Source organism: Pyrus communis, chromosome 10 (assembly GCF_041283825.1).
Source record: "Pyrus communis isolate YQ-2024b chromosome 10, ASM4128382v1, whole genome shotgun sequence".
In the NCBI taxonomy this organism is placed as follows: domain Eukaryota; kingdom Viridiplantae; phylum Streptophyta; class Magnoliopsida; order Rosales; family Rosaceae; genus Pyrus; species Pyrus communis.
Genome location: NC_142574.1, coordinates 26,083,117 through 26,096,577, shown reverse-complemented (window position 1 = coordinate 26,096,577; position 13,461 = coordinate 26,083,117). Strand labels below are relative to the sequence as shown.

At 35.1% G+C, this 13,461-nt stretch overlaps 1 protein-coding gene across 2 annotated transcripts; it reads left to right on the top strand.

The window, feature by feature from the left end:
• The first annotated feature begins 5,691 nt into the window (after nucleotides 1–5,691).
• On the top strand, nucleotides 5,692–8,913 carry LOC137729520 (galactan beta-1,4-galactosyltransferase GALS3). 2 transcript variants are annotated; one of them, XM_068468489.2, is made up of 2 exons: nucleotides 5,692–7,007; nucleotides 7,366–7,763. In XM_068468489.2, exons 1-2 carry the CDS (start codon nucleotides 5,785–5,787, stop codon nucleotides 7,478–7,480), a joined length of 1,338 nt encoding a protein of 445 aa, XP_068324590.2. In that variant the 5' UTR covers nucleotides 5,692–5,784; the 3' UTR covers nucleotides 7,481–7,763. The 2 variants fall into 2 exon arrangements, with proteins under 2 accessions (XP_068324590.2, XP_068324589.2); XM_068468488.2 differs by lacking the exon at nucleotides 7,366–7,763 and adding an exon at nucleotides 8,370–8,913 and having other exon boundaries at nucleotides 5,693–7,007.
• The last annotated feature ends 4,548 nt before the right edge of the window (nucleotides 8,914–13,461 follow it).

Genomic DNA, 13,461 nt, shown 5'->3' with positions numbered 1-13,461 from the left:
TTATATTTACCACGTCCTTTCCTCAACCGCGTTGGAGAAATTAAGGTGCCGTTGAAAGTGTTTTTAAAATAATTAAAAATATTTTTGAAATATATATTTAGTCAAATCTTAAAGAAAAAAAAAATCTGTTTTTTTTAAAATCACATATCTGATGCTTCTTTTAAAACGTACTTTAAATGTTTTTAGAATTCAAAATCAATTTCAACAAACATACTTTTAGTCATTTAAAAAAAAAAATTTCAAACGAGCCCATAATTAACTCAAACATAAGAAAGTTAAAAATGAAAAAGATTTTTCCATCATGGTCGTGAATTTAGAAACTGCGTATATAAAATATATAGACGACTTGTGTTATGAAATAGTATTTGAGGCTGTGAAAGCAACCAGTGTTCCCACTCTAACTCTATGGCTTTCCTGGAATCCTGGCTGCCAAGAGACATCCGAGTGGGGTAGAAATTAACTACTCATTGGTCAAGTTCCAATTGGATATATAAGTTCAGTTTGAAGAAATCTGTATGGTTTTCATCTCTGTTCATACGCTTGATTTTTGCAACAGATGCAGAGGATCTCGACGGAATTTTGTAGCAGAGACAGACGCGCTATTATTCGTTCTCCTTGATTTAGTAAGCAATAGAGTATTTTGGAAATGGCTGTCATTCAACTAATTCCTTTTTCGCGTATGTAATCACGCTTTAAGAGTCATTCGCGACTCATGTGTGTGAGCGAATATCCATAACAAAATCAATCATACAATTTTTTTAGTTAGGAGTTAGAAAGTACGTATAATTGAGATGTCATCGGCCTAGTTATTGGAGGCCCCCATGTGATGTTTCAACTAATATGACATATCAAACGAGTGCAATGTGAAATTGTTGACTAATCTATACTATTTATTATCAAAATCTTCTTTGTCAATTAAAATATGGTGGAAAGATAATTTGGTCCTATAATCACAATTCAATAAAAATATTTAAAAAATCATAATTATGGGCACTAAGGTAATTTAGCACAATTTTTTAAAAGTTTTTTTCTTTTCCCTCACCACATGTGCAATTCACCCCATCCCTCTCTCTTTTTTTCTTTTTAAAAGGGGACTAACTGGTGGCTTCGATGCGGTAGTCCACCATTTCAAAAATCGAAAAGACTCACAAAAGCATTTTAGCCTTCTTCTGGCCACTATCTTGTGATTAACCAACGGCATCAAAATGCGATGTGTGTACGATCTTGAATTCATCTCTAACTATTGAACCACCTCATGATGGTTCTCACTTTTCTCTCTCTCTCTCTCTCTCTCTCTAAATCCCACATTTTCTCTCTCTCCTCTCTCACATTGATTTCTCCGCTTCCATAAATTGCCAAAAATTTATACACGATGTCTATTTACCATTATTCTCCACAAATCACGACTTGCTAGTATATAGTATGACATTAAGAAAAAGATTTTGCTTAATGTCGCACTATGAATTCATTCGACTTAATTAACCAGTTGTCATGTCATTAATTTGGCAAGACAATTTGTGAATGAAAAGAAAAAATGCATATTCATTCTTTTTTTTGGTAAAACAAGGAGGAAAAAAACCTCAGACAGCCTAACCCAAACCATCAAAACAATAATGCTCATTCATTCTTCAAGATGGAAAACAACACCCATAACCTATTTTCTTTCTTCAAACTGTTTTTAACACTTTTTTTTTGTACATACACATTCTATACTTGTTTTTCACTGTTTAGATCAAATAAAGTAAAGAAAATCAATTGTCAAATTGCATGTACGTGTGTTGCCTTCCATACATTTTAAATACACCACTTAAAATGAATAATGAACATATAAAATTACAATTGTCTAATCTTCGGAAGTAATATTTATGGGTATCAATAATAATTGACGAGTAAACTGAGTATAATATAAGTAGATGACATCGACCTTGTCCAATTTTCTATTTAGTTATGTAATCTTGTTCGTGCATGTATTTTTGGTAAGAGGTCACCATGGCCATGCACGTCCGTTTGAAATAATCAAACCCCTTCAAATCCTTCATTTTTGCAGAGCATATAAAAACATAAAAGCGATTATCTTTAAAATCATAATTCACTTGTCGAATTCATTTAAAATCCATTTCAAAGACCTAAATATATAATTAATAACAAATGTATCATCGTACCATTGCCATTTTTAGACGAGCATGTGAAGTACTTTGATCATGTCAAATTCACATCAAATTGGCAAAAATGTACTTGAAATAGTGTAAATGTTTGAAATTGATATGACCTTGGCAGCTTCGCTCATTGATGTTGAATATTTTGTGCAAATGCTCTGCTACATGCCGCGGAAAGGGGAAGGGGTGAGTTCCAGGGGAGGACCGCCGGACCCGAGAGGGTTATGCGTTCTGGTTTTTCTGGAGATTTCTAACGTGAGAGATGGGCGATAGAGCAACTCTGTAATTCAAATTTCGAGAGTAAAGTTGGGTAGTGGCTGCAACACCCTAAACTAAGCTACAGTAACTACCAATTCAATTTTTATTAACAAAATTTTATTTGAGTGTGAAAAAATAATTTAATCTTCTATCGCAAGATAAAATTATAGGTAATAATATAATTTTGCAAAAACCAATTTTGCTTTTCTTTTTTCTTTTCCACCCACATGTTATCATAGTATATCTTTAATTTTATATTTTAAGAAATAAAAATTTAAACCTCTTTTCACGTACTCTCTTACACATTTCTCTCAAACTTCTCTATATATATATATATATATATTACATTTTTTTTCATTTGCACACACATAATGGGTGGAATTCATCTAATTTTAAAATCCTAAGAATTTGTTAAAGCTCAAAATTGTGACATCAACAAAGATTAGTATGGTCAGCCCTTAGTGGGCTTCGGGCAAAGATTTAACGTTATGGACAACAAAATTTAAGGGGTTCCCTCTTAAAATTGGGCTACGTCCATTGTAATGCTCTGTATATATATGATAGGGGTTATAGGAAGCGCTGGTTAATAGTGCAATCGTTTTCTTTTTCATTTTTGGCTCACCAAAGGCCTATATATAGAAGAACCAGTACCTCTTATTTTTTATTTTTTTCGACAAAAATAAAAGAGGTATTTGTTCTTCTATATATAGGAGGAGGATTCTCTCCCCTCCTAATCTCTCCCCTTTACTCTCCTCTTATTTGAACGATCACGATTAAGCCACGTCAACATTTTATATTGATTTTTTTTTTTAATAGAAACAATAAGACAAAAATCAATGTGTGAGAAGAAGGAAGGGAAGATGATGAGAATAGGAGGGGAGATAATCCTACTCCCCCTATCAATCCCCTTGCCACCAACGCGCCTGACTTGGATTCTGCTGGGGTGGGGAGGTGATTAACCCCCACCATATTTCTTAAACAATTTTCATGGCGATTAAACATTTCAAAGTACAGAGTCACTTCAGTGATTAATTCACCATTAATCATACTCATAATTTAGTACAAAAAGGCACTTATTGACTTGCCACGATCTCATGTGAAAAATTGAACTAAAAATATATATCTATTTGGATAAGATATGTTGACACAACGACATCTTGATACTATGGGGAACTTGAACGTTTCAGAATCTGTATAACGGCTCACTATTTCAATAGAAGGAGCATTTAAATTCAGTCGGTTTTCAATTTGGGATATGCTTCAACGAAACATTAGCTATTAAGGACCTGTTGATAACCTTTTTTTTTTTTTATTTTTTATTTTTTATAGGTTTATTTCAAATTTTGCGTTTGATATGTGAAGAAAATATATAGGAAAATGAAGGATGAATAATGGTGATAGGAAATAGATGAAGAATGAATGGAGCAAAATTTCGTGAAAATCAACTCAAAATATGTGTTGCTTTTTTGTTTGTAATTTTTAATTTGAATGTCTTTCCTTCTGAATTTCTTTTGCATTTTTTTTCCAACGTCAATCATCCATTTCTTTTGCATTTTTCATTACATTCTTAATATGAACATCTATATATTGTGAGGTTGTAAAAATATGAGTATAAAACGAGTTGCAAACTCTAATTCGATTAATATGTGCGGTTTGCAGGTATATTACACACACATATTTATCTTTTGCTATTAAAATCTGATACACGTTTAAAGAGTCATATGTGCAGTTTATTATAATTTAACCGGCTAAGGAGTTTGGATTCTCAAACTAAAGAATAATGTTAGGTAGATCAATTTTTCAAATCACATTTGCAAATCATGTGATGTGTCACCAGTAAGAAATAAACATGTTAATACACTTAAGTAATAATTCAATCATTAACAATCACGTCATATAGTTACAAAATATGATTTAGATATGTGGTCACTCTAGCGTTACCACTCAAGTAAAAGCAACTCATAGTCCATCGTTAGAGTTGTATTTAGGTTGCAAATTTGGTGAGTAGGGCGACAATTAAGACAATTTTTATTTAGAAATTTAGTAAATTGCACCACATAATTATAAAAAATAAAAAAATAAAAAAATAAAAAAATAAAAACACGAGTCCAATAATTAATTAGAGCGCAAGAAAGGCAACAAGTTCGTTTTAGATATTCAATCTAATGCTTGATTTCGGACAAACATACGAGCCAAAAACAAAAAATAGATTTTGAGGTTTCTAATTTCTTTAATTAGGAACCTTTAGGGTTGGATAATTTGGTTTTCCATTCCACAAGGAATAACTTGGTTATTCCTTCCCAGTTGATTAATAAGTTTGTTCTTAATACAAATAATATATTTATAACAAAAACGAGGGATCAGAAGTAAGTGGTACAATAGGTCAATCATAATAATTTTAGAAAAGAATGCGTTATTTTTTAATTTTTTTTTTAACAAACAATATTATCTACACTCAAGTGGTAGAGAAGTGAGCCAAGTCTCGCAATAGGCTAACCATAATAATGTGGTTCAAATTCGTTTTTGGCAACGATAATTTTACCTAAGACCTCTCACTCACTCACAAGTGAAGAAGAATATCACTAAACTGTAATACTAAGTGGCTTTATTTTTAAAATTAAATTTAAAACCTTTCACTTACAAATAAAAATAAATTCTATCGGACTATAATGATAAGTGATTATTCTCCTAGTCGATTAATTAGACTTTTTTACCTTATTGATTTATTGGAATTTTGTGGAAGAAGGAAAAGATTAATTGGGATTTCATTTCACATTTTTTTAGAATATTCCAATTTACAGTAGCGTTGGAACTACGGGCCCCCTAATTATTACTAACTGTCAATTACCGCCTGAAGTTATTTTTCAGCTAATTCACCCCCAAACTATTTAAAAGTGGCCAATTTAATCCTCACCGTTAATTTTTCAGCTTCCCAACACTATTCAAAAGCGTATAAAACTTCACCAAAGCGGCAAAAACCCAAACACTCCTTTCCTTCCATCCTTCCCCAAACAATTATTCCCTCAAAAAAAAAAAAAAAAAAATATGCCACTTAGTACTACAATTTAGAATTTTTTTTTTTTTTACTTGTGAATGAGAGATCTTAAGTTCAATTCTCGACAAAAATAAATTTAAATCATATTATTACTAATTCATTATAAGACTAATCCCATCCCTTTTTATTTAATATAGATAATATTTTTTATTAAAAAAATTTATAAAAATTCATTAAATCACAGCTGGAAATAACATACACTCATATATATAACCCCAAAACAAAAGAATTGCAAACGACACTGAGAGAGAGAGAATTTTAACTTCTTTCCTTTCTCTCTCTGGTTCAGTAGAAACGAAAGCTCTACCCACATCAATGGCGAAGGAGAAGAAGCTGCCCGTCGGAGTCGTCTGGAACTACGCCGTGGAGCTGAAGCTACTACTCACGGCTCTGTTAATCCTCTGCACATTAGCTACTCTTCTCCAATTCATCCCTTCCCGCTTCACCTTCTCCACCTCCGACCTCCGCTTCTGCATCTCCAGAGTCATCCCTCTGGCCCAAGTCCAGGCCCTCGCCCAAGCACCGGTCCAGTCAGATATAGCCAACGCAACCGCCGTAGCTGCAGCACTACTCTCTTCGCCAGCACCGTCATCAATACCATCGTCCCCGCTGCCAACGCCACCGCCGCCTCCGCCGCCATCTGTTGAGCTCGACAAGGTGCTCAGCAATGGCGTCCTCAAACGGGCGTTCAACCCGTACGGCTCCGCCGCCTACAGCTTCATCACCATGGGAACTTACAGAGGCGGGATGAACACTTTCGCCATTGTGGGTCTGGCCTCGAAGCCTCTCCACGTCTTCTCCAACCCCAAGTACGAGTGCCAGTGGGTCCCCAATCTCAATTCGACCCCACCCATTTCTTCAATCGGGTATAAAATCCTCCCGGATTGGGGCTACGGCCGGGTCTACACTGTCGTGGTCGTGAATTGCACATTCTCCCAGCCCATCAATGCTGACAACTCCGGCGGTAAGCTCCTCCTATTAGCCACCACCGAAGGAGGCGGAGACCGGAATTTCAACACTACCGACACAATACAGGCCCTAACCGAAGCCCCCGGAACTGTAAACGCCGGAATCTTCACCGCCAAGCCAAAATACGACTATTTCTACTGTGGGTCTTCGTTGTTCGGAAATCTGAGTCCCCAGAGAGTGAGGGAGTGGATTGCTTACCACGTCCGGCTGTTCGGGCCGAGATCCCATTTCGTAATCCACGACGCCGGGGGGATCCATGAGGAGGTGCTGGAGGTTCTGAAGCCATGGATGGAGCTCGGATACGTGACGCTGCAGGACATCAGGGAGCAGGAGAGGTTCGATGGGTATTACCACAACCAGTTCATGGTAGTGAATGATTGCTTGCACAGGTATAAATTCATGGCGAAGTGGATGTTCTTCTTTGATGTGGACGAGTACATTTACATGCCTCCCAAGAGCAACATTAAGTCGGTGCTCGATTCCCTGTCGGATTACACGCAGTTCACCATCGAGCAGATGCCGATGAGCAACAAGCTCTGCCTCTTTGAAGATTACCGCAAAACTTACAGGTACCCATCTCATCTTTTGCCATCAAGCTTCTCTTGTTTTTGCATTTTCTGCATTGGGTTCGCTGCATTTTTTATCCGAGCGATATTCTAATTAATCTAATCCAAACTACTACGATATTTCGGATTCAAATAATTAGTTCAGATTTTGAAATGTGAGATCTTTGAATTACTGCTGTTGATTGACATCTGGGTTGCTTATACTGGTGTGCAAATGAAACCAAATTCCACAATTTCATGCGTTGTTGTGCATTTCAATTGGTCGTTGGGCATTGGATTCTGGCAATAATTGCATGAGATTGTTTGTCACCTTTGCTGTATATTGCAATGCAATCATAATTACGGGTGGACTTTTTTGCAGCCTTTTGCATTTAGATGTTGAAAATGTAAATTTTGATCAAGTTGTCTGTTGGCATGAAATGTTTATTCTGCTGGCACATTTCTCTGCTTTTGCTGAAGGGTCCTCCGAGTCCTAGTCCTAGTCCTCCTCCACATTCATTTTACTAGGGCACGTGGGCGGTGGTGGGATGGGGTGGGGGCTTTGAACTTTGTTAAAGTCATTGTTTTTTTAATTCATGAGGAGGACCTCAATTATTCTTTTAGTAACATTTTGACCCATCTTTCTTGTACTCTTGCTTTTGTGTTGTGAAGCATATTTCTTCAATTATTGATGTTCTTTACTTCTGTATGATGCATGTAACATGATCCCAACTACCAAATTATATGTTAATTCTGGTAGCAAAGATGCTACTCTTACCATATTTGTACTATCTCTCCAATAGAAATTAACCCCACATGTGTTGGTGGGACCTACATCTATCAGAAAGACGATACAAATACAAATACGTGGTAAGTGTAGCATTACTCTTTTGGTAAGAGAAAATTATTGATGCAAACTTTTGAACATAACGATATGTTTACACTTATTGATTAGTTAAGACGCGCAAAGGGTAGAAGATTTAAGTAAAATGCACAATGGTCTGGCCATAATAGTTTAGTATCTGAATTCACCAAAGTTAATTATATATTAGTTTATTAGTTAAGATCTAAATATTAATTTGGAAATGAAAGATTTGGTCAGGGAAGAAATGAATCAGTTGAAAGAAAAAGAAGTCATGTTTGAATGTATTGTTGATTATTTAAGTAAGATCAAGACTGATGTTGACCATTAAACAATCAAATTAATTAAAAACTTAAAGAGATTAAGACAGTTTTGTTGGGACTTGAGAAATACCAATGGGTAAATTCAGCGGAACCAACAAAAAGAATTTACCTAAGCTCGACAAATGTCAATTTTATCGGTTTCTGGCAATAGAAGTATAATCTGTGTTCACATGCTGATATGAACACATTGTGATGCTGCAGGAAATGGGGGTTTGAGAAACTTGTGTACAAAGATGTGAAGAGAGGAATACGAAGGGACCGGAAATACGCGGTGCAGCCGCGCAATGTGTACGCCACGGGCGTTCACATGTCGCAGAATGTAGCGGGAAAGACGACTCACAAGACGGAGAGAAGGATCAAGTACTTCCATTACCACGGAACCATTGCCACCCGGCGTGAGCCCTGCCGGCAGCTGATCAACACGACGGAGACCAATGTTGACCAAATACCTTATGTTGTGGACACAACCATGAGAATGGTTGCTGGTTCTGTGAAGAAGTTTGAGCTCAGGATGATTGGAGACAGATTACAAAAGACCAGACAATAAGAGGCACACCATTTTCCCACTTTTTTGAATCTCTTTTTCTTTTTATTTTTTTATTTTTTTATTTTCTTGTTTTTTATTTTATATATGTTAATGTTTAATCACAGTTGTACGTAGAACAGAAAATTCTTTGGAGGGTTGGAAGTTGTTCCTTGTATAATAGTTTTTAGTGAAAGGTATATAATAGTTTTTAAATTTTTATATTCTGATTCTTTTTATTTATTTATTTATAGTAATAAATTAGTAAAATTAATCAAATTGTTTGGGATGGGTTGCCGGTACGGAGAGAAGGGACCACAGGGCGGTGAACGTCGGCTTTGGTGGCAAACCTGCTTTTCTAGGGTTCCTTTCCTTGCTTTACCTCTTTGATACCCCTCACTTTTAATTCTTGTCCCCTTTGCTGGATTTATGATTTGGTTTTTTAGCCTTTCTTCTTCTCTTGAGTCTTGAGCAAATAGATAAATCCATAGATTAAAACAAGACTAACAGAACTTTTTACATTTTCTGAGGCATCCAATGTTTGAAAGCATCATACTGTACAATATTGCGTGGTCCAAGAAGGAAAGGGATCATTTTCGAATTCCTTCTTCCTAATCCATCAAGTTTGGAGATCCGAATCATTAAAATTTGATCTAACGGCTACAAACAGAGGTCCATTTTAAAAGTTATAATAACTTTAGCCGTTGGATTAAATTTCAATGACTCGGATCCCCGAACTTGTTGAATTAGGAGGAAGAGATATGGAGAGGACCCCTTTTCGTCCAAGAAAAAGTTGATTTATCTTTTGGACGCAGTTCAATTTCTTTCATGCAAAACGTCATGCGTAAGATTATGTATAGATGTTAAATTGTGATTTCTCTTCCTTGCATGAATTTTTTGTGTCTTTTAAAAAAACCATAATAACATTGGGTTGGAAATCCAACGTCAGAAGTTCAACAAAAGAAGTTGCAACTTATAATTACACAGTTCCGTTTCTAATTACATCGATGCTTTTAGGATAAAATTCATTCTTGCTAAACTAGAGGAGGTTAAGTTGTGAACAATATTGTTGTTCTACCATTTGTTCCGTCTCTTTGAAACAGTTTATCAATGAAGTCTACCAAAGATGAATGAACGTAGAAGATGGATTTATATATATGGACATTTCCTACCGAGACAAGAATTAAGGTTGCTTTGGTGACGAGAAAAGTGTGCATATGTGCGTTGTGATTATAAATGTGGACACTGATTCAAGACATCACAGAGGGTTAGCTTTATCTAAAACGAATGAAGTCAAAAGGAGGAGGTGGTGGATGACATGGGGAGCCCTACCTTTAAGGCTTTAAGTAAGAAATAGGCAATAAAAGGAAATAAATAAAGGAGGGAATGATGTATCAATGGTTCGGTGAAAGTGTTTCATCTCTAAACGACTCCTAATAAGTCTATGACTTGTGCTGTCTTAGACTTTTTCTTATGTTAGTTTTACTTTTACTGGCCTTCATTTTGAATCACAGTGTGGTACATACGTTTTAAATGAATAACATTAGATCATGCTAGAAGACTCTATCAATAGTTCGGTAAAATTGTTTCATCTCTAAACGATTCCTAATAAGTAAATGACTCTTATGTTGTTTTGGACTTTTCCTTATGTTAGTTTTACTTTTATAACAATGTTTGGCGAGTTGGATTGTTATAAAATAGAATCGCACTCATATTGAGTCGAAAAATCTAAGTTTAATAGGACTGAGTTTTATTGTTCGGTGAAACACACAGGTGTCATGAGTTTGATTATTAAAAGTTACGGCTCTAAGGTCTTCTAGCGAAAAAAGGTGAGTGTGATACTAATATATTGAACTCATATAGAAATCACACTTCTATAGTGGGCCAAAGAATTTGAGTATGATATGAAATCTTGAGTATCAAACTCATAATGTAATATCATTATTATTGAACTCACACTAATGTAGCAGTTGTGTTGTATAATTTAAACTCAAAATACATGATTCTTATAAATAGGTATCACACTACTTGAATCACTATGGAAGACTTGACAACTATTAAACTCACACCAAAACATGAACAAAATTGTGTGAATCAAACTCAGACAACCTGGTTTCTATATACGACAATCAAACTAATAAATTATTGTCTAAGACTAAGGTCGGCCAACCTTGACAATCAGGTTAATAAGAGGAATGCTAGTTGTTTTACCTTTTTATTTTCTCTAGATTTATTCTCATCGTGCAATATAATTTAATGATAAAAATGAGTTGAATCATCAATTACGTTACAAGATAATAACGTAACTCGTAAGAAAGTAAAAAGAGAGAGGCAGCTAACTTTCTCCTAAATAACAAATAACAAAGACAATGATAGAATATATAATTGAAAGAACAGGACTTGAGAGAGGTCCAACTAGTCGCTTGGATTGAAAAAATATAAACACAAAAATAGCCAAGCATACTCGTGGAGCCAACATAGAGTGCCACTTGAAGACCCCTTCATCCTCCGTCCGTCCTTGTAATTTAAACAAAAAAAACTAATTAATCAATGCCACATTAACCGAGTATGATGTCCATACGAGTCCAATATGAGAAAGTGTCAAATTTAAAGGGTTTTATTCGCAACTAAAAGAAATTATTAGGGTGGGTGAGGGGCTGTGGGGTTGGGTTCCCAATTAAACTTGACAAACAGGTCGTGTTTGTCGTATTTGTGTTAAATTCATTATTTTAACTTGTCGTGCCATGTCAAACTCATTATCTTAATGGGTTTTTAACATGTGACTTGATAACGACCAAATTCGTTAACGGTTCGTGTCATTTCGCTTCGGGTTAATAAGTCATGCAAGAAATTTCAATGCCTAACATCTATCTCTTGTAAAGTATGCTCCCTAGGAAGACAGACTACATACAGGTTGTACTCCTGGAAAGATAGAATATCACCGTGTGAGATTAAGCAAATGATGTCTTATAGGTTGATCCCGATTACAATCCGACTTCTTAATGAGTTCTTAATAGTTGATCCAAAACATGTAATTTTCATATCGTTTCATGTTAAATTAACAAATCATGTAAGAAATTGTTTGACTTGGTTGCAATGGCCCAAATGCTTTGCATGCCTTTGTGAATTTTTATTTAAATGCTGTAAGTAACGTAGTATTTAATAGATACTTTATACCATATAGTCTGTCTTGTCTATATATGTGGTAGGGGAATAATTTCCTTTATGAGACGAATGAATTCGTTACTGGTATTTTATATAGATATTTATATCTCATGGGGCTGCTGCTTCTGCCTCACTAAATTCAGCAGCTCCAAGAGTTAAGCCGATGAAATTGGAAACTCAACGCCTTTTTCCAAAGGACAACTATACCACCGATTTTTTTGCAGATTCTCTGGCGTTCTTAACGTTTGTACATTATACTATGGTGCAGTTTTATAGTCATGCTTTGTTCCACCGCTAAACGCTCAATCTGCTTTTCATAGAGAATGAGTTGTACGAAACAAACCGTGACTTTTTGTTTTTAATAAAATAATGATATACGAAAGTTTTTCAACACGTGATTTTGTGTTATTAGATCGGAACGTCACGTGAAGGTAAACTGATTTCATGTAAGTTGTTCTCCTCCTTTTATGTTGTGTGTGTGTGTGTGTGTGTGTTTTTTTTTTTTTTCTTCTTCTTTAGAATAAAAAAGATTTTGTTAAATAATCAAACAAAGTGGGCATGTAAAAAAGAACAAAGGGTCTCAGAGAAAGGCTAGGTGTTTCTGATACCAATGACTCGAGACCAGCCACTCTGCAGAGAAAAAAGATAGGATGTATTGATCTATCTGGATAGTCAATGCCCAATTGACAATTCTATATAAAAAAACGTTTAGGATATGCGTATGAAAGAGAAAGGTTTCATGACACTTAACTTCTTTTAATTACATTCTCTTAATTACATATTCCTTGTCCTTATACTTTAAGCGTGTAACATTTAAAGAAACAGCTTTAAACAATAAATCTTTGCCCTTATATTTAAAATAAAATAATTTAATATGTAAATGTATGTAAAGTATCATCTCACGATTTCCTTTATGACACATTTCCAACATATGTTACAAACCATATAATGCCGAAAATAGCCAACCGATACATAACTATGTTTAGTTGCTTGCCTACAGATGAAACCTGAAGGCGTACTAAAAGATGCAAAATCCACCTATAAGAGCACTTCCAATGTTGGAAGGCCCCCCAGGGCAACTGCGTGTTGAATGCCCTCCAATGAATAGTAACTATCTTTAATGAACAGTAATTGTCTTTTACATCTCCACCCCTAAACTAAATAGCCATGACAATATGCAATAAAATATTAGTATTTCTTATTTTATAAAATAAAAAAAAATTTGTAATTTTGGATAGGATTTTTAATTAGTCTCGTTGTACCACGTGTCATTAAATAAGAAATTACAACCCAAAGTATTTGAGAAAATATAAAAATGTGGTGTAAGGTGGAAGATAATGATAAGATATTTATATAAAAATTAATTTTTTTTTTAATTTTTTAATTTTTTCGGAATTTTTATTATTTTTACCATTAATTTATTATTAATTTTATAATGTAACTAACGTAATCATGATGTCAACCTTGCATCAACACCCCCTCAGGCTCTCGGGTCATGGATTCCTGCCTCCCCTCTCCCACGGGCTCTCCTTAGTCCAATTGTCCGCATGAGCTGGAGCAAAGAAGAAAGGGGATTGGATTTAAAAGGTCCCTATCCACCGGGCC

What these genes read in the sequence shown, in the direction of transcription:
- LOC137729520 (XM_068468488.2), top strand. Translation starts at nt 5,785, where the DNA reads ATGGCGAAGGAGAAGAAGCTGCCCGTCGGAGTCGTCTGGAACTACGCC. An exon ending in GATTACCGCAAAACTTACAG is followed by an intron (nt 7,008 to 8,369) that starts GTACCCATCTCA and finishes GTGATGCTGCAG; the next exon opens with GAAATGGGGGTTTGAGAAAC.